Raw genomic sequence first — 27921 nt, forward strand, 5'->3', positions numbered from 1 at the left:
GCACTGCCCACCCCTCTCTGCCACCACCAGGACCCCCATGAAGGTCAGCTCAGGGCTCCCCTTGGTCTTGCCAATCTCTTGAAGACAAGAGAATGAACCAGCCTGGGGGCAGAGCCTCAGGAAGGAGGGGGGGCTGGGCAGGGACCACGGGGCCAGGACAGGCGTTCTCAGTCACCGTTTCCTGAATTCTGACAGCTTCCCCATGAAGCCCTCTTCATCCCATCCGTGCAGGTGGGGAGACCTGAAGCCAAGAGTTTCAATAACTTGCTTTCATGCACCTTGGTTAAACTCAGTATTTAAAGTCTTTCCGTGGAATCTAAGAATTTTATTTAAGCCTTGGGTAAAATGAAGGATTTTCATCTCAGCCCGTCTGACAGCCTCGCCAGTGGTCCTTTCCATCACCCTCCCCACCCTGGTCCCTCGAACAAGCCCTCGGTAACCGGTAATCCGCTTCTGAAGTAAAACGGGGGAGCTTTCTGGAGGTGAGCCTGTGGCACTTGGCCGAGTAACGACAGCTGTCACTCTCTCTTGTTTGATCCTATAGTGGAGTACGACAAGGAGTTCTCCCCTCGCCAGCGGCACCACAAAGAGTTCAAGTTCAACCTATCCCAGATTCCTGAGGGTGAGGCGGTGACGGCGGCAGAGTTCCGAGTCTTCAAGGACTGTGTTGTGGGCAGTTTTAAAAACCAAACTTTTCTTATCAGCATTTATCAAGTCTTACAGGAGCATCAGCACAGGTATGAAGGCTCGAGGCACCCCAGAGGGTGGGGCTGGCCCCCGTTTCCCTCCCTGTGGTCCCATCACCCCGAGTATGTCTGTGGAAGGTGGCGTGGAGTTCAGCGGCAGCGCCCCAGCGCGAGCAGGGATGTGTCACCGGTGGTCGCACGGAGCCAGCAAGCAGACTTTTTTTTTGCTAGTCAGTTGAAGATTTTCCAAACAGCATTCTTTTCCGAAGCAAGCCAGTGAGTGGGATTTACTAAGCCCCCTTTGTGATCAGAGAACACATGACTTACTGGGGTTAGTATGTGTCCCACTAACGTTTAGTCTCTGCTTTGAATGTTGGGTGAGAGAGACTAACATAAACTCACGTCTGAAAATTGTATGAGGATGGTTCTAAATGCTACTGATTCAAGTCAATAGATGGCTCTGTGTTTGTGTGCATAACACACACACATATGATACGTCTTTGAGTGAGTGTGTTTGTATATGTGTGTGTCTCAAAGGTATTCTTTTTTTTAATATATATTTGAAAAGGCAGCATGATTTCTTTTTTTGTGCTCTTTTTTAACACCTTTAATGTGGTATGATTCCTGTACAGTAAACTACACATATTTCACGTGTACACTTTGATGAATTTTGATAGATGTCTACACCCATGAAACCGCCACCACAATCAGGATAGCAAACATCTCCATCACTCCCCTAGGGGTGCAAATTTCGAGTTCCCAGTTTATCCCCTCCCACCCCCTTTCTTCCCTGGTAACCGTAAGTTTGCTCTCTATGTCTGTGAGTCTGTTCTGTTCCGTAGATAAGTTCAAAGGTATTCTTTATCACGTGGACATGAGGAAACCATGGACTTTTTTCTCTGTGTCTGTATTCTTCTCGTTTCCTGAAATGAGGCCACACCATTTTACAAAAGAACAGCGGCGAAGTGTGTCCCTGGGGCCGCCTAGCAAAGAAAGAGAAACTTCCACGGAGTGACCGTTAGAGGCCTGGAAAGGCTGAGGGGTGAAGTATCGCAGCGGTGGGTTCCGTCCTGCCGCACACAGAAAACAAGCTCAGGGCCTTGAACCTGCTGAGTGTCAGGGGGCAGGTGAGCGGCTCAGCCAGGCCGGAGCACCTGCGGCCAAGGCTGGTTAGCGCGGCCAGTGGTCCTCCTGGGCCAGAGATGGGGACTCGGCCCGGAGACGACAGCCTGCCGACCGTACGGTAAATATGAAGATACAGTTAAAGGAAGAGGATGCAGGGGGCAGGAAGCCCCGCATTTGTGGATTCTATTAGCTTTGGTCTTATACACCAAGTCCAGATTCTTGCTTTTGGTCCTGGAAATCTATGGACTTCCCAAGAAGGTCCAAAAGTTTGGAGCATGAAGGTCCAAAGGAATGAGTTTGGTTTCTCCTCCGCCGACAGATCTGTTTACAGGTCTGTCACAAACACATGCGCTAAAATAACAACCCACATTGACTTGCCCCGTCAAAGGCTTGTTTTGAGCACACTGCCAACATCAGGCTCCGAGGCACACTCATGTCTGTAATGAGGGAAAGAGAGAAGGAGGGCCAGGCCGGGCTCTGGGGACACTCCTTGGACTGGGACACTCACACGGATGATTGTACGTGAATGCTTATTAGCTGGGGCAGTTAAATAATCAGTGAAATCCAGCCGCTGTGGTATCTTTCTAACAGACCCAGCTCTCAGAATGGCAGGGAAGTATCCTGCTGTCTGACTTTCACTCCTCAATCAAAGCATGTTCAGTGACTTAACTGTTAAGGGCCTGTTTCGAACAATAAATTATTGGTTGCTGGATCTTCATTGCTTTCGCTGTTTCAGAGAGCGCTGGTGTTCAGTGGTTCCTTGGAACCGCTTCGGCTGCTGACTTTCAATCTGCCTAATGACACCCCACCTTCCTCCGGCAGGAATCACCTCCCGCTGGAGGGTATTTGTCTGGAATACATGGTTTTCTCTGTGGTGCAGGAAAAGTGTTACAGTGAAAACACTGGATTGGAGGTTTTGTGACTATGGAATTGTTTTCAAAATTATTATTATTTAGAGAGAGAGGAGAGAGCTAGCAGACGTTTGTAAGGTTTATATTGAACTCCAGCCAAAAATGCACAGCTGCCTTGGGCTCAAGATGGTGGCGTCATGCCTTCTCCAGGCCAGCAGCGCGCTTGGAAAGCAAACTCCCAAACGATCCCAACCTTTGATGACTCTGTCGAAGCAGAGCTGTGGTCGCCCTGCCTTCTAGGCTGGGAGTATTTGGCGATTGGATGTGTTTCCTTTCTGTGTGGAGGGAAGCAGAAATACTGGGAGAACTGAGAGACTGTCGTGCTTTTGAAGAGTTCCAGGTTGGCCAGGAGGAGATTTTCTTCGCTTATCGGTGGCCCGGCGCCCAGGCCGCCTGCGGTCTGCTCACATGCTGCCAGGGGCCTCTATGTCGGGCTGTGGGACCCCTTCTGGGGAAGGTTCCATCTCCCCGTCTGTATTGTGTCGGGGTGTCTTGGCTGAGAAGGATCCCCCAATGCATGTGAAGAATTGTATTTGTCTAACCCGAGTGTAAGTGAAATTTGTGGTATTTGATGGATTAACTTAACAAATGTGGGTCTTGCAAAAGAGTTGGCCTCCTTGAAAAAGAAAAAAAAAAAAAAGGCTGGTTTTCCCATGCTGAGTCATGCACTCAGCTGAGGCAGAAGAAATTCTGTGCTGGGCCTCTTGGTGTAAAAGGCGGCCAGGAAGCCCGACCCAGGGAGGGTCAGAAAAGATTCTTGGAAGATAGGCCATTGCTGTGAACTTTGCAGACACCAATTCCTCTGAGTAATAAGAAATCATTGGACCAGGTAAGTTCAAAAAAGTGATGGCTTGAACAGATGGTGCTTTGGGTAAGAACAGGGGAAATATTTGGTACATTAGTCAAAACCTGAGAAAAAGCTCTGGGATAGAATCTATGTCCTGAAAAGATCTGAACCAGCTCGTAGAGGGAGGAATGGGACCAGCAACCCCTCCTTGTGCACGACCCCAGCAGATCAGCACAGGTGCCCTTTGCAGTCGAGTTTTAAATTTACTCTATAGTACGCTGTAGTGTTGATCTTTTAAGATGAGTTTGGTGTTAATAGCTGGTGTTATAAATTGTGATGTTTTGATGATGACGCTGGTGGAAACTGGCATTTCTGTAGAGCTTAGAGTTTGGAAAACACCTTCCCACGTGTTCCCTCATGAGGATTCAGCCCTGACCCCATCAGATGGTTGCGCGGGCAGGTTGCCTCTTAGAGGATGAAATGGGGCACAAATGGGTTTTGCCGACTCCGTATTATGCCTAAACTATTGTCTGCTGTGTTTCCCAAAAGTCGCCCTGATGACATGGGGACAGTCCCAAGATGAAGGTCAACTGCCAGGAAGAGACCCACCTTCCATCTCCCTCTCCTTAGCGTGGATGCGGACAGCTTGAGGATGCTTCTGTTTGGATAGCATACGAGAGATCTCTGTTGGGGGTGAAAATGTATCCACTGGAATTCAGGCCCTGCTACTTTGGCTTTCGAGGCCTTTCAGTGGAAAACCTCTGCAAACCTTCATTGATCCGCTGGCCCACCACTGCTCTGTTAGCAGCTTTTCTAGGGGAGAGGTGTGGAGGAGAAGAAAGACTAGAAACAAATGACGCAAAAGGACTTATACTTAGTCACGTGTGGTGTCTTTGTCTGCGTACTTGGCCATTTTCTCCTGTGTCTCGTGCACACTAAGCTGTCCTCATACTTGGAGGGTTAAGGCCGCCCTGAATAACTGTCAACCTTCGGTTGTCATGTGTAGCCGTGTGGTGGTAGCATGTCGCTCTTCATAACCTGAACTCATGCTCTTTGCTTTCATAGCACCTTTCTATTAACAGTGCAGCTTGGGGGCCTTTAGAGAATATTATTTGCACCTACATTTCCTATTTGGTTAAAGACATTCTTTGACTCTTCTTAATTCAGTTTTGTATACCTAGAAGTCAAAGTCAAAGAGCATCTCCTGAAAGCTAGCCAGAGGTTTTCTTCAGTGTCTGGAAGATGGTTTTGTTGGGTACGTGAGTTGGCCACACCTGCCCCTGCCAGTTTCGAAATTCCATGTTCTCCTCTGTATGTTTTGGCAGTTGTATTGCTTGGCAGTGAAAGTCTGTCTTCCGAGTATGTGACAATTTACACTCACGGTGCAGTCTTTTAGAAGACATTGAAAGTGAGAATTACCAGATTTCAAATTCAGTTCCTCCTGGGATAAGCAATGTCACAACTGACTCCTCTGTTTGCACACAAAGTGGCTTTTTTGTGATTTTTTTTTTAAGTTTGTCATATAACTCATCTTAAGTTCAGAATCCTTAGGGCGTGAAGACATGCATCTCTGAGTCAGTGGAGCAGGGTAGTGCTGCCCGAGAGCTGGTTTTTAAAACTTAGAAAGATTTCCTTGACGCCAACCAGAGGCCATGGCTGTAGAGTACCCAGGGACAATCCCAGACTGAATTATCGTTTAAACTAAATGTGTGACGAAGTTCATCAATTCTGACCTAAAGATAGAATATAATTGTCCCAGGAGAGAAAAATAACTGTTGAACAAAAACAGAGTTTTCAGAACCTTTACTTTGATGCACTGCTCTGCACCATTCACAGAGATGGGGAACACAGGGTTAAGTCAGGGCAGGGGGCGGGGACAAATCCAAGTCTGGACACGTCTGAGTCGCGGTTGGATGCCCAAGAGGCAGTGGCATAGGGGAGTGTTTAGGTCAATGGAATGAGCTGAACTATAGAGTTCTGGATACTGTGGCTATTTCAGATCATAGCTGAGCTACAGAAGTAAATGAGACAGCTTAGCTGTGTAAGAATAGAAAAACCTAATTAACCCAGCACCGTTTATTGAAAATACTATCCTTTTTCCATGCACATCAGTGGCATTTTTGTCATAATTCAGGTGACCACATATGCGTGGGTCTGTGTCTGAGATCTTTATTTTGTTCCATGGGTTGGTTTTTCTCTTCTTGCACCACCTTATACTCTTAATTCTTTTAGCTTTGTAAGAAGTCTTGATCTCTGGTGTGTGAGTTCTCCAGATTTGTTCTTCAAGATTTTCTTGGCTATTTATGGCCCTTTGCATTCCCAAATATATTGTAAAATCAGCATTTCAATTTCCACAAAAGAAACTTGTTGGGCTTCTGATTGGAATGTCATTAAAATTTAGAGCTCAATTTGGGAAGAATTGCCGCTTAGTAATACTGAGTGTTCCAGTCCAAGAATATGTTTATCTAGGCTTTCTTTAATTTCTCTCAATAATATTTTACATTTTTTGGTATCCTGAATATTTTTCTTAGAATTATTCCAGGTATTGAGGTTTTTGGTATTATTAGCTTTTACAAATTCCAGTGTCTAATTGCTTTTTGCCCACATATAGAAATACAGTTGATTTTTATATATTGATCTTATGTCTAGCAACCTTGCAAATTTACATATGAGTTCTAATCATTTTTCTGTGAAGGATTTTGGAATTTCCATGAATATAATCATGTCATTGGTAAATATCATTTTAATTTTTTTCCTTTGTAATTCTTATGTTTTTGCTTGTCTTTTTCTTGTTTTATTGTGCTGGCAGAACATCCAGTACAATGTTGAATTCCATTCAAATTTCTGTTAGATTTCTAATCTCAGATTGGAAATCCCTGACAGATTACTCATTTAAGGGGGGAAACATTTAACATTTCACCATTAAGGATAATGTTTGCTATAAATGTTTTTGTAGAGTGTTTCTTAGATTAAGGGAATCCTCCACCATTTTTAGTTTGCTATAAGTATTTTTTTTTAATTAGAAATTGATGTGAATTTTATCAATTTTTTTCTTAGTTTTGGGGTTAATTACAGTTGGCCCCTTAGATCTTCATGTTCTGCATCTGGGGAGTCAACCAACCACAGATCAAAATATTTGAAGAAAAAAATTCCAGAAAGTCCCAAAAACTTGAATTTGCTGTGTGCTAACAACTATTTACATAGCATTTACATTGCATTAGGTATGATAAGTAATCTAGGGGTGATTTTGAATATACAAGAAGCTATGGGTAGGTTATATGCAAATACTACATGAGTTTATATAAGGGACTTGAACATATGCAAGTTTTGGTATCCACACAGGGTCCTGGAGCTGATCCCCCGTGGATACTGAGGGGTATCTATAAGTGATTTTTCCTCTTTCACAGTGTTAATGTGAGACACCACATTAAATGATTTTCAAGTGTTAAACCAACCTCACATCTCTGGAACAAACCTCGCTTGTGACTTACTATCCTTTTTCTGTAAGGCTGGAGTCTAAGATCATGTCTGAAAACTATTATCTGGATCACCTGTGGGTCTGTTTCCACTATCTGTTCGTCCCCTTGATCCTTCCTCATTTGGGTTTATTTCCTGACCTGCCTGATCATTTTTTGTAACCAGATTCTAGACACTATCTTTGAAGAACAGTTCTAGGTGCCGTGATCCTCCTTCAGACTGGATTTCATTTTCTTCCAGGAAGCAGACAAAATACAGGTCGTCTGGCTCTTTTGTTCCAAATGGGGCTGGCTTTCAGGGTGTGTGCAGGTTTCCCTGCTTCTGGCTTTCCCTTCCTCCTGCAGTGTAGCTCTCAGGGGTCTCGGCTGAAGGTCCAGGTTGCTCGCCGCAAGTCCTCTTCCCTGGTGGGCTCTGAACTGCGACTCTTACCTCCCCAGCGCTGAGAGGCTGCCAGAAACTCCGCTTTGCTTTCATCCTCTACGTGGTTTCCTTCTGTTTGTTTTCTCAGCTTCTTATTCCATGCAAACACAGCCTAATATCTGGCAAATATCTCAGATGGAAATATTTGAGTCCATGGCAGCCAGGACTTGAAGAGCCAAGGTCCTAGAGGAAGTGACCCCAGACTTCTCTGAGATCACTTTCGTGAGCTCACTTCTAGGCAGTCCCTTTCCTCTGGGACCTCAGCCCTTCAAGTCGTAACGTCCCGAAGCCCCAGTTTTTGTTCCCCACCGGCACTATTGCTCCAGGCTCTAGGCTGCTTCTCCTTTCTGTTTGACAGCCTTACATCAGGCTAGGAGTTAACAAATGCCCTGAAATAAACAGGTAACAGCCAATACAGGGCTCACCACAATGCATTTCTCTTCGCTCTGAGATCTTGACCCACCAAGTGTCGCCTTTCCTGGTTGCTCTGAGATGGCTTCAGACAGGTTTGCCTTCAGTTGCTCTTAGTAGGGGTGTTAGTTTGACAGATACATCATAGCCAGAAGCATATGTTTCCGAAGTGTCATACTTGTATTATTTCTATTTGGAAATCTTTATCATGAACCCCCACAACGTCTGATGTTTGATTCATTAACCAAACGGCATAGTTCTGGAAACAAGACCTGAACGCAGTAGTTGAGCCAGCTTCAGGATCTAGGAGAGCAGTTTTCTTAGAAAAACATTGTCCGTAGGCTGATTCTCATAGACTGACGGCTCCATGAAATCTGTTGGATTTTCAGTGCTGCCGACTGAAGCGAAGTGACGTGAACTCTTATCTGCCCTGACTTGAGAGTGAGATACCTGAGACTGTGTTCTTTTATGAAGAGAAGGGCAAATTTGAGAAAGCCAGGAGGGGAGAGCCCTACTGCAGGTTAGACAGAGGAAAAATCAAAGCCTTTTATCACTGTGCCCGGCCACACCTGTTTCTCTTTCTGCCTCTAGCTTTCACAGGTCCGATCCTCGGGGACTCCTGAAATCTTACTGCTGACTTGATAATCTCTGGCACGCTCAGAGCGGGCCTCAGGCAAGCACTGAACTTTTCAGCATTTGTACCTTTGCCCCTGGAAAGGGGATCATGTAACGGACCCACAGCTCTGGTTATGTAACTAGTTAGTTTCATCTTCTTCCTCAAGACCATACTCCGTATACTTAAAATGATCTACTGGAAGTTAAAAAAAAAACCTCAGGAATCTCCCAAACCTTCTTCCTCAACCTACCTACCTTCTGTTCTTTGCAAAGGCACAGTGTAGATGAGCACGTTAGAAATTAACGTTACCATGAAGAATGGCTCACACTTGAATGCTGAATTTTGGAGAGGGGTGGTCAGGGTGTCGGGGGAGGGGGAAACGTTGGGGAACTGTTTGTGCATGTGGTGAACAGGGGAGAGAAAAGAAAGTCAATTTTTATTTCCGGACACGATGCCTTCTGTAACATTCGTTCTCAGGAAGGGGCTGCTTCGGCTGCCTGCATGTCTGACCTGGTAGGGGGCAAGCTGTGATAATGGTTCAGATTATCTTGCTATTTTTTTTTTTTTTTTACAATCACAAATTAACAGTATTTTTACTGCTTTTATTTGGACAAGGACATGGAAGTAGAAGGTTGGTGATAAGAACTAAAACTTAGAAGATTTGCATAGGACATGTTTAAAAGGTGGCAGAACCCTCATCCGGTCTGTGCTGCCTCCCCCAGTGCATGGGAAGGGGGGTTGCTGTGTTTCTGTGGTCAAAGAAGACCGGTTATGTAGCCATGGGTTTGTATTAAGTCGTCCTCCTCCTTCCTCCTCTCTCCCTGTCTTGGGCGCACAGAAGCAGCACACAGAAGCAGTCCTAATAATGCTGCTGCTTTGGACTTGATCTTGCCTGGAATTCTGATTATTGGTCTAACTCAGTAACTCCTTGAGGGTAAGGCCACTCCCTAAGACAATCAAATGTTTCCTTCAGCAGCCTTCGTGACTTTGTACTATTTTAAGGAGAGGAGCAAGATATCTTGAGAGCAGACAGCTTTGAACCTTAAGCCTAAAAAGCCAGCTGGGGTCATTCTCCTCATCCTTAAAGAGTGCAGGCGAGTGCCAGAGGTCAGCGGCTCTCTGTGTGGTCCCCAGACCAGAGTCACCTGGGAATCCATCAGAAATGCAAATGCTCAGGCCCCACTCCTGCAACTCCGGGGTGGGCCTGGCAGTCTGTGGTTAACAAGTCCTCCCGGGGGTTCTGATGCAGGCTGACCTCTGCTGCGATTGCAGAGCATGTGCGTGGGCCACGTTGGAGCCAAGCCGCCCGGGTTGCAATCCCCGCTCTGCACACCCTGGCTGAATGAATGAGAGCAAGTTGCTTAACCCGCCTGTGCCTCCGTGTCCTTCTCTGTAAACCAGTGGTGGTGGTGACAGTGTTTGGCTCTTCTGGAGGTTTGCGAGCAGCTCACAGGTGGAAAAGCAGGCACGGGGTGAGCACCGGTGTAAGGGCAGAGCTGTGTTGCGATCCTGACAGCACAGTCATGTGTATTGTTTGGTTGAAGGTGAGCCGTCCCTTGCGGAGTTAAGATGCCTTTGAGATTTGAAACTTCTCTTGATGCCAGGCTGGCCCATGAGGTGCAAACTGGGTAAATTCCCGTGGCAGGAGCTCAGCGGGAGCTTGGCTAATTACATGGTGACAGTGCTCATTTGCCCTCGTCACTCAAATCCACGTGTCTGTGTGTGTAGCAGTTTACTCTGATTTGTAGTGCTCGGTTTTCAAATACCCTGTTTCTTCCCTGTCTTTTTAGTTGCTGAATGTCTAGACGTCATCCTGCACACACAGTACGTTGCATAAGAGAGATGTAATGTCCTTGCCTTAGTATCGAATTTTCTAAAATGATTGCCTTCAACTTTCATTCTATTTAAAAACTTGGTTCCTCAGCAGATGAAAGTTATCTTGTGCCTCCATTTACTGTTAAGTCCAGACACAGAAATGGCAAAGGAGTCTGTGAGGAGGAAATAAAGAAACAGGATCATGGATTCACCTTATCAAATATCTCACAAATCTGCTTGCTTCAGACTTAAAAAGGCCACTTTATCAAGAGCACTTCCCTAGTGAAATCGTCAGTGGTCAGCTCACTTGGGAGCCACTTGTCAGGAAAGGTGACTCCGGGCCAGCGGGAGCTCAGATGCTTCTCCGGGGCGAAGAAGAGAAAGGCCCATTGCCTTTGCTTCTGGTCCTGCCTCTCAGCCGGATGGAGCACCGCAGCCGCGGGGGCACGGGCGGGTGCCTTGGGGGCTGTGTGACGGGGAGGGACCACACAGGGTGGCCTCGCCCCCGAGAACCAGTTCTCCCCGTCTTGGAGCAGCTTGCTGGTCCGCCAACTCTAGCCTCAGGGTGAACTTTTGAAAATTTTCTAGAAATCTCCCTTGGCTCAGGAATTATTAAGAGCTTTGTTTGCCTGGGACGCCCACAGTGTGAGGAAACTCAAGCCCTCGAGTGGGATGATGCTGAGCATAGCATCCTTGTATCCTTCAAGGCAGAACCCAGATCTGTCGTGAAATGTGGGGTCCCTGACTTGGTGGAGAACAAAACCGACAATAAAGTCATTTGGACTGTCTCTGTCTCTCCTGTTTCAGGATTTACGCTCAGGACATATTAACTTGAGTGTGTCAGTCTCTCAGTAGGAAGGTCCAAATAGTCCCATCGGGGAAAGTCATGTCGGCCAGACCCCTGGGAGCCTGATTCCAGCAGCGACAGGTGCTGAGGACGGGAGCAGCAGACCTGACGCTGACGGAGGGGATTGAGGAAGGAACCCCTGTTTTCACGTAGCAAACTCAGGGGCATCTTGTTTGAGACGACACGTCTACAGAGTCAGCCGACCAAGGCCGTGTGTCACTGAAGAAAAGTAAACAAATGTGGGTCACACCAGACCCACGCCTCAGTGACTTGCTCTGAGGAGTGTCTCTTAAATCCCTGAGTTACTGGAAGCATGGGGCCAGCGAAGTCCTTCCTTTGAGGCTGTCATTCTTCCTGAAAGCTCCTCACCCCGGCTGTGTGGCTGGGGGTCAGTGGTGGTCCAGACAGACGGCGTTCTGCTTGGGAGGAGGGGCTTGGTGGGGCTGGGGAGGGGCAGGCGCTGCGCATCTTGGAAGGATGTCTCCTGTGTGACCTTTCACCCCTTCCGCCCCTGACCCTGAGACAAGGGGTCGCTCATGATTGCTGATCCTGTGCAGCCCTGAGTGGCCCAGTGTGATTCCCGGATCCAGCCGCCGGTGGCCTTGACCAGTGGGAGGTTTTGACCCCGACCTTGTTCTGAGCCCTCGCTACCTCTGTCCTGTACTTTCCTTGACTCTGCTTTGTGGCTGTGCGTGGCTGAGAGCCTGGGCTCTGGTCACCCCACGTAGTACCTGTGTGACCTTGCCACACCTGCCCTCTCCAGGATGCACGCCCTCAGTTGTTGAAGGGACACTGTAGTAGGACCTGCCTCCCCGGGCTCCCCGAGGACCAGACGAGGCTCCTGGCAAGTGCTCACTTGGTGAGAGGTCACAGGAAATACCTATTGTTCCCCCAGCCAACATGTCCAGTTATTTTAAGCCCAAGCTCCCCCTCATCTCCCCTCCCCTCCAGGGGGCCTGAGCACCCTAGGTGTAAGCGGCTAAACCTGAGACGGCCTCACTGCCCGTGAGCCCCAGAGCTCTTTCCGCTCCGGGCGGGGCTGTGACACCGCGTGGGTGGACCCCACAGATCTCTTAAGCAGTGAGGACCAGTATGTCCTCTGTGTACAGTCAGCGGGTGTGGCCGAGAAGCACCACACAGCCCGGGGGCCCCATCAGGACTCAGTCAGGAACTCGGCTCCGGTGTCCACCCGTCCCCGCGCCTCTGCGGCTCCTCTTCTTCCCCACCGTGGTCGTGAGTCCCTCCCGTCAGCCTTGCTCCACCTGCGCCCCGGGTTTCGCTTGGGATTCCCGTTGCCCCTTGAATCCACGCATTTCTCCTCTTTTTCCTCTTCTCCGCTCTCTCCCACTTTTGGATGACGACCTTCTGTCCCAGCCCCCACTTCTCTAGTAACATCCTTGATCATAAATTTCACTTTTTGAAAATGCAAGCTCATTCTTGCTCATTCTTTCTCTTTCTACCACGTATGCCACACTGGTATCTTGGGCTGTATTTCCCTGCATCTTTGTTACAAGTCCTGAAAAATGATGTGCTGGCTGCCCCATAGGAGCTCCGAGCCACCAGTGACGCCCACACCCTGACCCTCTTCACCTCAGGGGCAGCCTTCTGCCCCGCCGGTCCCCCTGTGTCTTCGTTTGGAAGCTGCCCCTCTGATGGGAACGTGACTTGTACTTCCTTCAGGACTACTTTTCCCACATTGCTGTTCAGCGTCTGTGTTGTTTCTGGACGAGGGTCTCCTCCGACCTCCCGGAAGAGAACTGATGCCTTTTTACATCTTCACTTCAAAGCTTTGGACATGCCGTCCTCTCTTGCTGGTTTCCATGAATAGCCCCCTGTCTCCCTGCTCACGGTCACCTCAGGAATGGGGGGGTGGGTAATTTGTCAACAGAGGGTGGGACAGACGTGGCAGAGAGCACTTTAAAGAGGCAGGGCTGGATGCCGCCCCCCGCAGACGCTGTCCAGCAGCTGAGTAAACGACTTGCAGCCCGACCTCCTGCGCGAAGCGTGGAAACGATGACAATAGCGTTTCCTTCTGACCCCGAGCCACGTCAACAGGAGAAATGGTCTCCCCTCTGAGAGGTTTTTAACTCAGATGTTCCCCTGGCCTCAGAACTATTTGGCGGGATGGAGACACACCTTGTTCATTTGTCACAGGCTGTCTTCCATAGTCATCTCAAAAGGCAGTAAGTTGTCAGGGGGGTCTCTCAGTCCACTCGCTTCCTTTCTGCGAGATTGTTCTTTCACTGACTAGCTTTCGACCTTGGCCACGTGTCTGTAAACTCACGTCCGCGTCTGTTTCCCCAGCTGTTTTCAAGGTTGTTAAAGCGAAGGGGGTGAAAGCACGTTATAACTGGTTTAAATGTGTGATGCTGGTACTGCAATGCTCGTCCTAGATTTAGTATTGAATTTAGGATTGAAATCTAGTAAGTTCTCTATCCTGTGAGCTATCGCAGCAGAATATTTCCAGCAACAAGGGATTTGAATCTTTCCGTGGCCAAAACATCCCCCTTCCCTGACACGGGAATTCCAGGCCACTTCATGCCGGTGACCCTGCGATGTCAGCTCAGGTTGAGTGACCTTGAGACACACCTAGGTGACCATCCCTAACCGCCTTGTCACGGCATGTAGGTCCCTCTCTCTGTCTTCCCACAACCCCTAGAAGTGATGTTAGTTGGAAACTGTCAAAAATATAAAAGTAGTCCCCAGTGAGGCCCGAGGAGAGGCGTTTTGCTTCAAAGAGCCCCAGCTGTGGTTCACAGAAGCACCGGGACAAACTTAAAAGTCACTCAATGCACACCCACGGTCCCCACGAGAAAGGACTGGGCCCTCCAGGGAGACCCTTCAGAGGCCTTAATTAAAAGCAAAGAACTGGTGGTTGCTCAGAGCGAGGATGTGAACTCTGGTTTCTCCTTCTTTCACAGGAACTAACATTGGGGATAGTCAGGTCCTAATTTTAAGAAAAAAATGAACAAAGGACAACGTAGCAGATGTCCATATATATTGATCCTGATTTTAATATTCTCTTAATCCTTTTCCTCACTGCCCCGCCCCCACTTCCTCTCTTTTTAGAGTTCCTTAGCCATAAAGTAAGCCACGGTATGACCACTGATTGATTTATTTTTAATATACCTTAATTCTAGAAAAGATTTGGTGGGAGCCGGCTTTTGGTGGCACTATGGTGTCCCAGCACATGCTCAGTTCTCTCCAGATTGCGTCGGGCATGTGTCCTGTGTGATGTCACACCAGCCAGAGCCCAGCAGGTCCCCGTCCCTGATCTGACCCCAAGGCAGGACCGAGCGGGGATGGGCTGGGGGCCGGGCCCTCTTCACCCCGCTGTCTTCTCTTTCTTTCAGAGACTCTGACCTGTTTCTGTTGGACACCCGCATCGTGTGGGCCTCGGAAGAAGGCTGGCTGGAATTCGACATCACGGCCACGAGCAATCTGTGGGTCCTGACCCCGCAGTACAACATGGGGCTTCAGCTGAGTGTGGTGACGCAGGACTGGTGAGTTTGCCCCGGTCGGGCCAGCAGTCCTTTTGGGTTCATTTCCCTTACGGAGGCAGGCATGGTTGCCCCGTGGATTATAGGCGACCCCCCTGGAATGGCTTCGTTTACTGTCCCGTCATGACTTCTCTTGGCAAGTAAAGCCTTAACCTGAGGTCTCCTGGGAAGGACTGAGAGGTGGCTAGGTGGTCCAGGTTCCCAGAGTAACCACGGGAGGGCAGCTCTCGGAGGCTGAGACTGGGGCGGGAGGAGAAAGGGGGTGCGGGGAGAAGGTGCGTTGAGATAAAGAGAAAGGGAGAAACAGAGTCTGAGTTCTGACCTTGAAATAATGTCATTGGCAGCAACACGGACAGACCTAGAGATTCTCACACTAAGTGAAGTAAGTCAGACAGAGAAAGACAGATACCATATGATATCACTTATATGTGGGATCTAAAAAAAGTGATGCAAATGTACTTATTTACAAAACAGAAACAGACTCACAGACATAGAAAACCAACTTACGGTTACCAAAGAGGGGAAAGGGGGGATAAATTAGGAGTTCGGGATTAGCGGATACAAACCACGAGATATAAAATAAACAACAGGGTCCTACTGTACAGCGCAGGGAGCTCTATTCAATGTCTTGTAATAACCCATAGTGGGAAAGAAAATATGTGTAACTGATCACTCTGCTGTACATCCAGAAACTGAGACAACGCTGTACATCAACTGTACTTCAGTAAAATGTTTAAAAAAGAAACAACCATTTTCAAGAGAAAAAGAGAACGCTGAACACAAAGGAAGACAACTAGCAGAAGTTGGGGGGGGGGGCTCGCTCCTTGCCGGCCTCCCAGCACTCTGGAAGGAGTGGTGGCTTGGGCCATCCAGGGGGCCCGGGGGATGCGAGGATGTGCCGGTCCTCACACTCCTCCTTGACGATCAGCGCCTGGGAGGCTAGGTGGGCTCCGGGGTGGGGCTGCAGCCAGACGTTTCCGGGCGTACCGAGAACCTTGCTCCGCTTTGCCCCCCAGGGCTCCACATCAACCCCCGTGCCGCCGGCCTGGTGGGCAGGGATGGCCCCTATGACAAGCAGCCCTTCATGGTGGCCTTCTTCAAGGTGAGCGAGGTCCACGTGCGCACCACCAGGTCGACCTCCGGCCGGCGCCGCCAGCAGAGCCGCAACCGCTCCACCCAGGCCCAGGACGTGTCGCGGGCCTCCGGCGCCTCAGGTGGGTCGGGCGGCCCGCCTTTCCGGGAGGCCTGGTTGGGGGACCCGGCAGTGGTTCCAGATGCTGCAAAGCCTGCAGGTGCCTGGTCAGTCACCGGTGATCTCGCCGGGTTCCCAGGGCCTTCGGGGGGAACGCTCCTTATCCAAAGATCGTCTGCAGGTTGCAGACGGCCTCAGTGTCTGTTTTCCCAGGAAAGCATCCTTCTGTTTGGTCAGCTTTCTCCAACTCTTTTTTTTTGTTGCCATTCTCATAAAGGATCCTGAGAGCACCTAGATTTTCTTCTGGTTACATTACCCCTGGGAGGTTGTGATGTGCAAAAACTCTGTACATTTCTATACGATGGGCTTGTATTTGTTAATGCTCTTGGCTGGGGGTGATGAAGAGTCAGTTCACACGACCCTCCAGGGTGGATATCACTGGTTCATTTGACTGGGAAGTTCAGGGTTCTGCCTTTGACGCACTGAGATCCATGAGTTCGGATGATATTAGGAATCTCTTGTTCTCTGTTTTTTTTGGCGGCATTGTCAGAAAGACTCTCTTGCCATGGTGGTCAGGAAGGCAACCTCAACTTCAGAAAGAGAGCATCGCTTTCATGGTAGCTGCAGTAGACAGCCGGGCAGGGGCCCCGAGCTCACCCCTGGAGCTAGGAAGTGTGGTCAGCCCCCTCCTGCCCTGAACAGACAGGTTCAAAGGGACAAAAGATAGGAAACAGCTCCCACTGCCCAAGTGTCAGATTCAGCGGTCTGTCAGAAGTGCCCCGTCCCATGCTACGCCTTTTTGGGAAGAGGCGCGAAGTCCACTCATCAGAGCAAGAAGGATGGCGGAACGGGTGTTCCCACCTGATACCCAGCTCACATAGTTAGTATTGAATTCAAACCGAGGGGCCTAATACTCTAAAGCTGGTGCCTGCAAGTTCTGGGTTTCCTTTGGCCATTTAAATAGCCTGGAAATCAAGCATGAAGTTGAAGATTTGCTGTGGGGTTTGCAGTCCAAGATCTTGCTTCCCTCGTTCCTACTCTGTGACTTTGGACAGACCTAATCCGGTTTACCCAGCTGTCCAGTGGGGATGATTGGTCCTTGGTGGATTTGCTGGGATTGAATGAGAAGCATTGATTTGGCTCAAAGATTAGTTACATCCAATCATAGGAAGTTCTCAGGGTATGTGTTAGGGTCCTCGGAAAGGATGTAAAATATTTCTGGAAGATGCGTAAATTCTTCCAGGCGACTGTTGGAAAATGTCACTTTCATTGGCCAGAAGGAGTGCATGGAACTTCCCCAGGTGCCCAACTATCCTTTGGGAAGAAGTATCTTCGTTTGGGGTTCTGACTTAATCAGCCGTTTCTTTTACCAGTAACTTGGACGTGGACCCTGAAGATCTACCACCCAGTGTGATGTGACATTTTGCTTCTTGTCATCCTGGTGTTTCTTGGAAGCATTGCACAGCATGGGTGTTCCTGTGTTTACCACTAGAAACAGTCAGGGCTGGGGTTTAAAGAAAAAGAAGAGGAAGAAGAAATAACTGCCTTCCTTTATTTGCTTCGGAGGAAGCCTGCCTAACAGAGTTAATCATCTCGGCACTGTCCTTCGGGGCTTGGCGGCGGAGCGGCCCTTCTTTAACGAACTGTGGTCATTAGCGTACTGAGACCTCAGACTTGAAGGCAGCTCTGGAAATGTTGATTGCTTTTTAAAATGAAAATTTGACTTGATTTATTCAATATCCCCTCCCCCACCAGCACACATATCAAGTTGTTCTTGTTTTTTTGTTTGTTTTTAATTGGGAAAACATGTCCTCTCTGATTTTGGGTTTAGTGGTATCACTGCATAAATCTCTTCCCAGTCCCTTTCAACATTTTTTTTTCAATTTGATGAGTTCAAACTAAATATGAGTATTGAAGTTGATCTAATTTGCAGTAAGAGGCAAGCCTGTCTGCTTTGTCTGGGTCTTGCCACCCTCCCATCCGCCACCTCCCAAGCCTGAACTTTCAAACGCATTTTGCTCCTTTCAGCGGCACTAAAGCAAAGGGTTCGTACCAAATGCCCCTGGACCACCTATTTGAAGTCCGAGACCCCCAGGAAAGTATTACTACGGAGGGCCTCCTTCCCTCTCACCGTCTGCAAAGACGCTCTCAAGCTGGTCCGAGAAATTGCTCGTGTGAGGCCCGCTGAAGTCCTACTCTATGTATTTGGCTCTTTCCTCCTTGCTTATCTGCGCCATTGATGGGAACAGACGTGCCAAGGAGATTGTTCTTGGATCAGGGATTTCCAGAAAGACGGCCGGCTACCCAGAGGCCCTGACCGACCGCTTTGTGCTTTCTCTGTGGGCTGTCGTGGGGCCCGATGCTGCTGAGACAGAAAGCTGTGGCCTCCGGTGTGACGCCAGGCAGGACTTGCCCCTTGGAAATCTTTCGGGAGGTTGCAGGAAGAGATTGCTTGGCCTCTGCTGCCCTCCTTCTGCCACAGAGCGCTCCCGGGGAGTTCATGTTTCTCCACGGAAACAACACCCTGCAGGAGAAGCCCACCAGAGACTGTCCTGCATCTGGGTTAAGAATTTCATGTAATCCATCAAATTGCCTGTCATCAGGGTGACAGGTGGCAGGGAACTATGTGGCTATTTTGAGAACTGAGCTGCAGATGCGGGAGACGGCAGGACCAGTCCACAGCGAGGGAAAGGCCAAGAGCCCGTCCACCTCCTCCCCATTGCCCACTAAAATCCACTCTTCTGTCTGCCCGTGGCCTTCAAGCTGGACTTTCCAAACACATGCACCAAACAATGGGTTTAATCCAAAGTCTCCCTGGATGGGTTTCGCTTGTCCTTGCTTCTCTGCCACTGTCTGCTCCAAGGCCGTGATGGATGTGGGCTGCGTGGTACTTCTCCAGGGAGCTAGCATACCGTCGGACAGCATCGTTCATCGTTTTCACACACGTTGTATTAGTCCTGGTCCAAGCCGTGCTACGCAGCCCACGGGGATTCCTGGGACCCTGGCAGTTCATCTCGGCCTCCACGGCGGCCAGCCCGCTGCTCCCAGAGCACTCACTGGGTGGTCTTTCCACCTGCTACATCCCATCCTCTTTCCTAGCATCTTTCTCTTGAGGGCCACGATTTTGTCCCCAGGGAAACTCTGATACCGCCTGGCCAGCCCATTGCTCGGGTTATGAACAGAGGGCCTTGAGGGATGGTTCCCTGTGGCGATGCTAGGTAATTGACACGGCTAATTTTCCAGGGTCTTTCCAAGACATCTCTGGGGTAGCGGCAGCTAACGTGACTTCAGTTCAGCTGGTGAGTCAGCTTTTCTGCCATGTCCACCAGCTGGCTGCCAACACTGTGACTTAGAATTGCTCTTTGTTTTGACAGGTGGATAGTTTTGAAACATGTCCTGCCACCTTTAACAATTCACATAAAATTGGATTATTACGTGACCTGGGCCCCTTCCACCCCTGACGCTTCTGTTGCCATCGCTCAGCTCTGCCGACTGTCAGCGAACCAGCACCTTCTCAAGGCCCCCTCTGTCCTTTGCAATGAGATCTTTGATTCAGTTGCTACCTGTGAGCATCTCTTTGAGTAAATGCTCCTTCCATCTCTCTCCGACACACCCAAATCTTGAAGGATCCCTGGAGAAGGTGTGGCTCTGGCTCATGGAAACACTCTTGACCGTCTTGTTCATAGTGCACACCTTCTTTTCCTTGAATTCTCCAGTCGGGACCATTCAGTACGTTTCCAGAGTAAGAAACGTAACCAGAATTCATCAGTTTGAAAACAATGGTGTAGGTACCTTATTAAGACCCTGACATCTTTTGCTGTAGATTTCAGGGAATGTCAGTCCACAGACGAGGGGGTCTCATCCTTACAGGTCCGTGTTTGCTTGGCCTGTTAACTCCTGGCAGGTGTCCCCTCTAGTTCGTCATCTGCTTCCGTGGGTTAGAGTGTCCAAGATGAGAGGGGCAGACCCCCGCCATGGACATCCAATGCTTGGGAAGAATGGACGTGGGTCAGGGCTGTGAATTAGCTGTTTGTAGGCCTTCAAAGGCTTTGGGAATTTTAATTTGTCACTTTGATCTTGAATTAAAATTTTAGGGCTGGCAGCTTGGCTTCCAGATGTCTCAGTCAAGAGGTAGAGGCTTGTCCAAGGCTCCCTAAGTGAAATCAGGACTTTACTCTCCATCTGGGGAGGACAGACAATGGCATTAGCGATTTGAAAGTTAGCATCCTTTCCGACTCCATATTCATAACACTTGATGCTCTCTTGCCATCAAGCTCCGTCAGGATCAAGGAGTGAAGCCAAGTGGAACTTTCTGCCCCATCCCTAGGTTCACCCTTATGAATGTGCTAATGGCCAGTAATGCTGAGTAACAAAGAGGCAAAAGAAGACCGCTGAATAATTCACCAGCTACTGCCAACTCCCGATGGGGCGCTGGGGGCCGGGGGGATAGAGCTGCAGGGAGACAGAGAGGCACAGGGAGTCATAGGGCTCAGTCTTTAAGGGAAGCCTCCATCAGTTTTCAAGATACTCAGCTCCATATTCTTTTATAATCAAGACAAAGGCCGAGAAGAGATGAGAGCCCCACCCAGATTCAATGGCGCCTTAGGAGATCTTGAAATCCTGGAGTGACAGAACAGTTGTCAACAAAATCGAGACTCTGAAAACCAAGCTCTTGCCCCCTGCCCCCTCAGCACTCTGAGATTACTGGCACCAGAAATCACAATCCCAGTGTGGTCCCCTGGGGGCCCCAGCATCAGCGGCATGAGGAGCAGGAGCCTCCAGCCAGTGATCGATGGCCGAGATGATTCTGCGGGGTAACTGGGAACCAGAGGTAGTTTTGGGTGAGACACAGGCGGAGCAGGCTGGAGATACGGGAAGAGTGGCCGGACCAGTGCGGACAGAGGTGCCATTTTCACAGCTGCTCTTTGAACTTGCCCTTGTCATCCTAGGAGGGAAGGGAAATGAGAGCTATGAACTGTTCCCTCTCAAAAACAAGTTCCCTCTGGGCAGACACTGTAGCCTGAGCTGAGAAGAGCTGGGCCAGGCGGACGGCATGCTCTGTTCCCAGCTCCCGCTGCTCTAGTGTTTTCCTGGCCGAGCTTGGGGCCTGCAGCTGGTGCGGCCTGCGGAGTGGGGTCAGCCCCTCTGCGGAAGCCCTGGCCGGGGGCAGCCACCTGCCTGCTCCTCTCACTCCTCCTCTGTCACCTGGTCTCTAGGATGCCCTGACTCTCTTTTCTGCCTCTTCCTCTGCCCACATCTTCCCTCTGTTTCTCCCTTCTCCTCTACTGGGGCTGGAAAGGGCCCCAGGCGGGCTGTCCTGACCCCTGGGACCTGGCTGGGCTGGGCTGGGCTAGGCTGCTGGGACTCAGGTGCGGTGCCTCCCTGGTGCTCCCAGGGGGCTGCCTGGCCTGACTCCAGCGTGATGGGGACCCTCCCTGTGCATGGCCTGCTCTGCAAGTCAGGATCCCTGCTACGCCTTCTCTTTCCACCCAGGCCCCACTCCCCTGAGAAGCTCCCGGCCTTGGCAAAGCATTGAAGAGCACAGGCGAATAAAGAACACGCTCTGGGCCCGGCAGCCTGGCCCTCCTTCCCCAGATCTCTGCTCGTCTCTTCCAGGACAGAGCAGTGGATGATCTTGCCGAGGGACCTTCATTTAGGGAGCAAACGGGCAGGTCTGTCTTTACAGTTGCTTGGATCTTTAAAAAATTCTCCCCTTCCCCCGAGTGGCCTCTGATCTTCTGGAGTGATGGCCCCTGGGGGACCGCACACCCTGAGATGAAACCAACTTAAATCTCCATTCAAAACCCGTGTTCAAATGTTTATGATACTCATTTGGAAAAGAGAGGCAGGATTGGGTTTTTTTTTTTTTTAAAAACCAAGCGTACCTGAAGGTTTCTTTACCGAAGGAGGTTATAAAAGTGGGGGGTGGAGAGCGGTGCTGAAAAGGCGATTCACATCCTTGTGACGTATTTGCAGCTTGAAAATCTATGGTGAGGGGATGTTCTCTCCTGTCGAGGAGCAGAGTAGGGAGCTACCTCCTTTTGATTGTGGAAGAAATTAGTCCTGGGGGCTTTTCTGATTGTTCGATTTTGTTACCTGGTGACTTAACAGTTTTTTTGCCCAAACCCAGCTGGTCTGGCTGGGCCAGAATCCCAGCCAGGTTGCTGGGCACTTGCCTGCCTTCCACTCTTAGGCCAGAGAATTGTTTGGAATGATTGGAGAGCCAGATGTCACTTTCTGTGTTCAGCTTTGAAAAAGCCAGATCCCTTGAAAATGCCTCTCGGGACCAAGACTATGAGCCGTCATCACATCTGCGTCCCAAGTGATGCCCAGGGAGTCCTCGTGTCCTGAGACAGGCTCTGTGTGGCTGGGGGAGGTGCTGTCCCCTGCGTGTGAGCCTCATTCTAAAGGGTGGTGCCATGAGTCTTAGTGTCTGCAGATCCAGCTGGGCCACAGTGGACCCGGCCCAGCGATTCTGATTTGTGAGTCTGGGGTGGGCCTCAGACTCCCCGGTGATGCTCGTGATCCAGGCATGGGCAGCCTGTGCAGCAGCCCGAGGACCTTGCCCCTTGGGGATGGTTTGTCAGCCTTGAGTCTGTTGCTCCGGTTGGTGTGTGTGTGTATGCACGTGTGTGCGTGGGTGTGTGTGCTTGTGTATGCGTGTCTCCAGCTCTTGGACTACTTTTCTCTGCCCTGCCCTTGACTGGTGAACCCGCGTGGGCAAAGCTATGTTGCTTTCCTTTATCCCACTTAAGTAGATAGGGTCCCATCAAATTTATTTTTATTAGAATTAACTGGATTTTGCATTTGCAAATGATACTGACCAAATTTGCATCATTTAACTTTTGTGAAGTTCTTTTTCTGCGCATGGAGCCAACATGCTGACAGTTACTGCTTCACTTTTTGAATATGCATCAAACAACTCAGAAATGAAAATAAGCAGTTAATTCAACAAAGCATTGAATGGTCTAAGTGAAACGTCATGGTACGTGGACTGGTAATATAATCTCACCTTTCACAGCTGCATGTGTTAAATTGTCAATTTTAGGTCCCATTACATTTAACTGCATAGGTTTTCACTGGCACCATGCAAACCATTCATCTAAACAGATATCAAAGGATGGGGCGGGGGGGATGCTTTTCTGCAATATGTCAATCCCCCAAAACCAGATCAAACCACATGTGGCCCTGTCAGTCCACTGCAGAGCCCTGGGTCCCAACAGCCACTGAGCAGCAGACCCAGTGTTCAGAGGACAACTGACCTTTGCAAATACTTGCCCATCCTTTGCCAGCACTCCACGTGGACTTATAAGGAGACTTAAGTGCGGCCTGAAGTGTCTGTAGGAAGAAAAACAGGAGAGCCAGTTCCTCCCTTTCCTCGCTTTAGCCCCGATCTTGACTCAGCGACAGGTGTGCCCGTGTCTAGCTCTGAAAGCAATAGCTGTCCCTGCAGAGTGAGTTCCCTGTGGAGCAGAGGGAGGGTCCTATCGGCAGGTTCACAGACACGTGGACTGTTGGTGGAGGTGGCCACGGCGGCTTGGCTCCATCAGCAGAAAGAGGAACTGTCCCTGCCTGCGCTCCGACACCAACCAGGGGGCCCCCCAGTCTGCTTCAGTCCCGACACTCACCGCCTGGGGTTAGCATGGACAGCCACAAGGTCAAGGGCCCAGCCCCCAACAGGGCTGCCACGGCCCTCCCTTCAGATGCCACCTGCGGTTCTGACTTGGTTACACTTTCAGGGGTTCCCACAGCTCCCCCTCCTCTGGTCTGACAGTTCACTGAAACAACTGGTAGAATGCAGGAAAGCAGTGTGATGATAAAGGATGCAGGGGAGGGAGGTGTGGGACACACAGCTTCCGCATCCTCTCCTCCTAGATTCTGGCAGGCATTCTCCTGGCGTGAGGATGTGCCCACCAACCCCCAGTTAATTCAGCCAGGCTAGGGGGTCCTGGGTCACACAGAGTGGGTGTGTGCCCATCAGCAGGTGCTCGCGGGGCACTGCTGTCCCAGGTCGCGGCTTTAGTGCAGGTCACAGGGCAGGGAGCAGCACTGGGGAGCAGGGCCTGCTCCCCTGTGCTCCCTTCAGGATGCCTTTCCAGCCTGGCAGCTGCCTTAAAAGCCCCTGCAGCCTCAGGACACTCCCTGTTTGAAACAGAGCAGGTCCTGCCTGGTGCAGTCGTCTTTAATGTGAATACGGTGTCTTCCAAGTCAGGGCCCAGGGGTGCTTGGGGCATCTTGGGCCACACCTACCCCCGTAGGCCTCACACACTGACTCGGGATCACAACATCTGTTGCTGAAAAGGAGTCCCTTCAAGTCAGCCATTCCGTGTCATGGGCCAGGGTGCCCGGCAGTGGCCCCAGAGAGGACAAGACAGGGTGTGTCAAACACCCAGGCAGTTGGGAGTCCGCAGAGCTGTCAGGGACCCAGGCTGTGCCTAGCAGGGGCCCAGTGCCGGGCTCCCCTGAGCCCGGTACTGGGCCTGGCCCGTGGCAAACAGTCCAGGGAAGCTTGTAAATGAAGGGATAAAGGAGTTAATGGGTGCCTCTTCCGATCTCCCACAGATTACAACAGCAGCGAACTCAAAACAGCCTGCCGGAAGCATGAGCTCTATGTGAGCTTCCAGGACCTAGGATGGCAGGTGAGTTCTCTGACAGCAAGGGGGACGAAGGCCCTTCTTCTGCGGTCTCTTCTCTTCTTAATGGCAGCAGCCGCCATCAAAGACCTTGAGCTTTAGGACCGAGAAGGTTCCTTCTGTGAAGGTATTAGGAGCCCTCCTGGATGCCTGGCTCTGGGAGGGAGGTGGTGGAAGGCCCGCCCACGAGTGCCAGAACCCCCGCCCCTTCCCCCGGCACCTTCCCGGGGAGCCCAGGCTGGGCTCCAAGCGCTGCATCTCTGCAGATCACGAGCCCATTTCCCAGTATGCTTCCCTCGCTCGTTCAAGGTCCACAGGGCATTTAAACAGATGCCCACTGTGTTTTGAGAAAGGGCTGGAAATACTGATCTAATAGTTAACTTCTCCAAGGGCCAGACTTCGGCTCACCCGACCTGGAAGAGCACAGATATTTTGTCCTAACACCTGAGAGCCTTCACGAGTTTAGAAGAGGCCAAATCCAGGTGCCAAGTGGTAGAAGAGTTCCCTGTGCAGGTGGCATTGGGATGACAGAGGTGCCTGGAGAGGCTCCTTTGGTCCAAGCACATGGAGCCAGCCTCCTGCGGGCCCCCAGGCCTCGGCAGGCGAGGAGCAGATCAGGACCGCAAGGGCTCCTGAGTCAGACTGACTGGGTTCACACCCTAGCTTTGCCCTTGAATGTGCCCTTGACCTCCTGGGTCTGTCCCCTTCCCTGTCCACCGTGAGAGATGCCTGCTCCCAGGGTTACTGAAAGCAGGATGATGCAAAGAGTTTATGTGAACCACCCTTTTCTGTTGCTTCCTTTTGCTTTAAATCAAGGACTGGATCATTGCGCCCAAGGGCTACGCTGCCAATTACTGTGATGGAGAATGTTCCTTCCCCCTCAACGCGCACATGAACGCAACCAACCACGCCATCGTGCAGACCTTGGTGAGCACTGTTTTCACAGCACAGGGAGCAGTGAGCCCAGACCAGGTTTAGTTTCTAATGACGCCCTTCCCTCCTGTTTTCGGAACAGGTTCACCTTATGAATCCTGAGTATGTCCCCAAACCGTGCTGTGCACCAACAAAACTGAACGCCATCTCGGTTCTTTACTTTGATGACAACTCCAATGTTATCCTGAAAAAATACAGGAATATGGTCGTGAGGGCTTGTGGATGCCACTAACTTGAAGCTAGTTGCTGGGGACACGCAGACGGCCTTGGACTCCTGGATGACATCTGCCTTAAAAATCACGCCGGGCAAGACTCTGAAACCAGCTGGTGCTGGCTGGCGCCTTCCTGCCCCAGGAAGGTCTTAAAGGACCTTGTTCAGAATTTGCTCACATAGGAAAATATCGTGGGTCGTGGTGGTTCTGTAGGAAGCTGAGCTTAAAGGTCTGAAGGATGAAATTGGGTCATGGCAGAAACAGAACTTTGAAGGGTTCCCCTCTGCCCCTCAAAACCCACCAAAATTAGTGTTCGCTTTAGATCAAGCTCCTTGTGGTGTTAGTGAGTAAACAGGGAAAACCATCTTAAAAAAGCAAAAGGATTCTTGGCTCAAGTATCAGCGGGTTCGGTCGTTCGTCAGCTCACGGGACTGGGGAAGATGCCCGTCTTCAGACCTCATTCCCGGGGAGGTGGGGCTCACGCGGGCTCGGGGCCGAGGTGGGAGCCGGGCCACGTACAAGTGCCTTTAGTCTCGGTCGTGCTGTTATGTGTTTGTCGGTGTGAAAAGATACTTCTTTCAGTCCAACCACGTTATTTCCACAGCCCTGTCCGCCCCTGCCCCCCCCCCCACCCCCCGTGCTGATTTCTTTCACTAGGACCAAAAAGAGAGACTAGAGTGATCACTCTGAGTGGAGGCTCCGGGCACAAGAAGCCGTGTTAAAGCCATCGCTGTAACCGTGTCGCACACGAGCGCCACTCTGCACCTCCGCCCTTGGGGTCGGCTCTTTGAAAAGCACCTTTACTTCGGGATTGTCCGCTCTCATCTGTCCGTGAAATGGTTCTTGGCCCTTGTACGGCGTCCTGGGTCGCAGGCGTCGCCCGACAGAGGGCACCCAGCCCCCAGGAACAGCTTCGGACAGGCGAGCTGTTTAGGACCCGAAATCACAGTTTTCTCCCGTAGAAAGTCAGACTCAGATCTCACTTTGGGAGATTTTTCAAACGTCACTTTCACGATCATGTACTGGGAAACCAATTTCATACTAAACTGATTAAACCTTACATGTATGCTCTATAGCTACCTTTACAGCTTTTCTGTAAATATCAACTATAATTTATTGTCTGTTTGATAACTGTTTGCTGTAACATTTAAGGAAAGGGCAGACCATTTTTTTAAAAAAAAATTTTATTTAGAAAGTATCATAGTGTAAACAAATTGTACCACTTTGATTTTCTTTGAAAACAGGATTTATGATGCAAGCGGAAGCCACTCAGATTGTGCTTCTCCAGAAAGTTGGGTTTTTTTTCCTTTAAAAGAACATCTGTGAACCATACATGATTAATAAAGATTTCCTTTAAGGCAGAGGCTGGCCGAGGTCCTGCTGTGCTCGTCTGCCACAGACAGCAGACATGGTCTGTCTCCTAAGGGTCGCACCACCAGTTATTTTGTGCTGGTGACCACATCCCCTGAGCACGGCCGCTGGGCATGGTGGGGTGTTACGAGAAGTAACTTGATGGCAAAGGACGGACAGGTACAGACCTTAAGGGAGCCTAGTTCTGTAGCTGCGGACTTCCAAGGGTGATGGTAAAAATGCTTCCTAACCAGGGTAGCGTGAACCACTGGGACGCTAGCATCAGTGGTGACGTGGCCTGCTTCACCCTGACATGGCCTTCCCTCTGTTTGTCTTTGGTCCTGGGGGTCAAGTTAATCCCACTCTTCATATGGCAGGAGGCTGACCTCGAAGGCAGAGTACAGGCCACTGCCTCTAAAGGGACCGCTGAGGGCCGAACCGGAAACCCCTCCTAGCTAGGGCCAACGAGCGGGGCTGCGGGCTTTCCTTAGCCCCTGACACCCAGGACCTGGGGAAGCTCGTCTGGTCCTCATGCCCCAGGTGGCAAATACAACCAGAATCTTCCCAGGAGCTAACGGGAGAGGCCGTGTGGAAACTTCTAAACTTCCAGGGGAAGACATCAAATCTGAAAGTTCGCATGGACTGGCTTCATGTTAACTAACGAAGCCTTTCACTCCTGAGAGACAGCAGTATCCCTTGAGCAGGAGTGAGTGGTCAAGTATCCACACACGCCTGGGACCGTGGCGTCGGCACGGTCTTACTCGGGCACGTGGCCCGAGGACCACTGCTTTCCCGACGGCGAACCTCTCTCCATAAGAGAGCTTTCCCCGTAAGCGAGCAGCCACAGAAACAAAGCCCAGGCGGGGCTGCGAAGGCGGCTCTCCCGGGGGTGGGGCTGGTTTTTCACCTCTGCTCCAAGCTGCGGACCAACCTCGTGACTGACCAGTCGCCTGACCTTTGGATCAGAGCGACATCAGTGCTGCCCCAAGGCCACCTTTCCAGAATT

At 50.4% G+C, this 27921-nt stretch overlaps 1 protein-coding gene across 3 annotated transcripts in view; it reads left to right on the forward strand.

Annotated features, from left to right (window-relative positions):
• BMP6 (bone morphogenetic protein 6) overlaps positions 1 to 26928 on the forward strand; it is a 132097-nt gene extending 105169 nt beyond the window's left edge. Inside the window, exons 2-7 of one of the 3 annotated variants that reach the window (XR_004313395.1) lie at positions 545 to 737; positions 14449 to 14596; positions 15611 to 15894; positions 21281 to 21459; positions 22641 to 24426; positions 25237 to 25282. Coding sequence is in view for 1 of the 3 variants with exons in the window: in XM_032462466.1 (XP_032318357.1) it covers positions 545 to 737; positions 14449 to 14596; positions 15611 to 15809; positions 24350 to 24426; positions 25237 to 25347; positions 25436 to 25585 (878 nt within the window). In the remaining 2 variants the exon portion in view is untranslated. Of the gene's footprint in view, positions 1 to 544; positions 738 to 14448; positions 14597 to 15610; positions 15895 to 21280; positions 24427 to 25236; positions 25348 to 25435 lie in introns of those variants that run through there. The other 2 variants (XM_032462466.1, XR_004313394.1) reach the window with 2 other exon arrangements.
• Positions 26929 to 27921: the final 993 nt, after the last annotated feature.

The sequence above is a fragment of the Camelus ferus genome, chromosome 20 (assembly GCF_009834535.1).
Source record: "Camelus ferus isolate YT-003-E chromosome 20, BCGSAC_Cfer_1.0, whole genome shotgun sequence".
NCBI lineage: Eukaryota > Metazoa > Chordata > Mammalia > Artiodactyla > Camelidae > Camelus > Camelus ferus.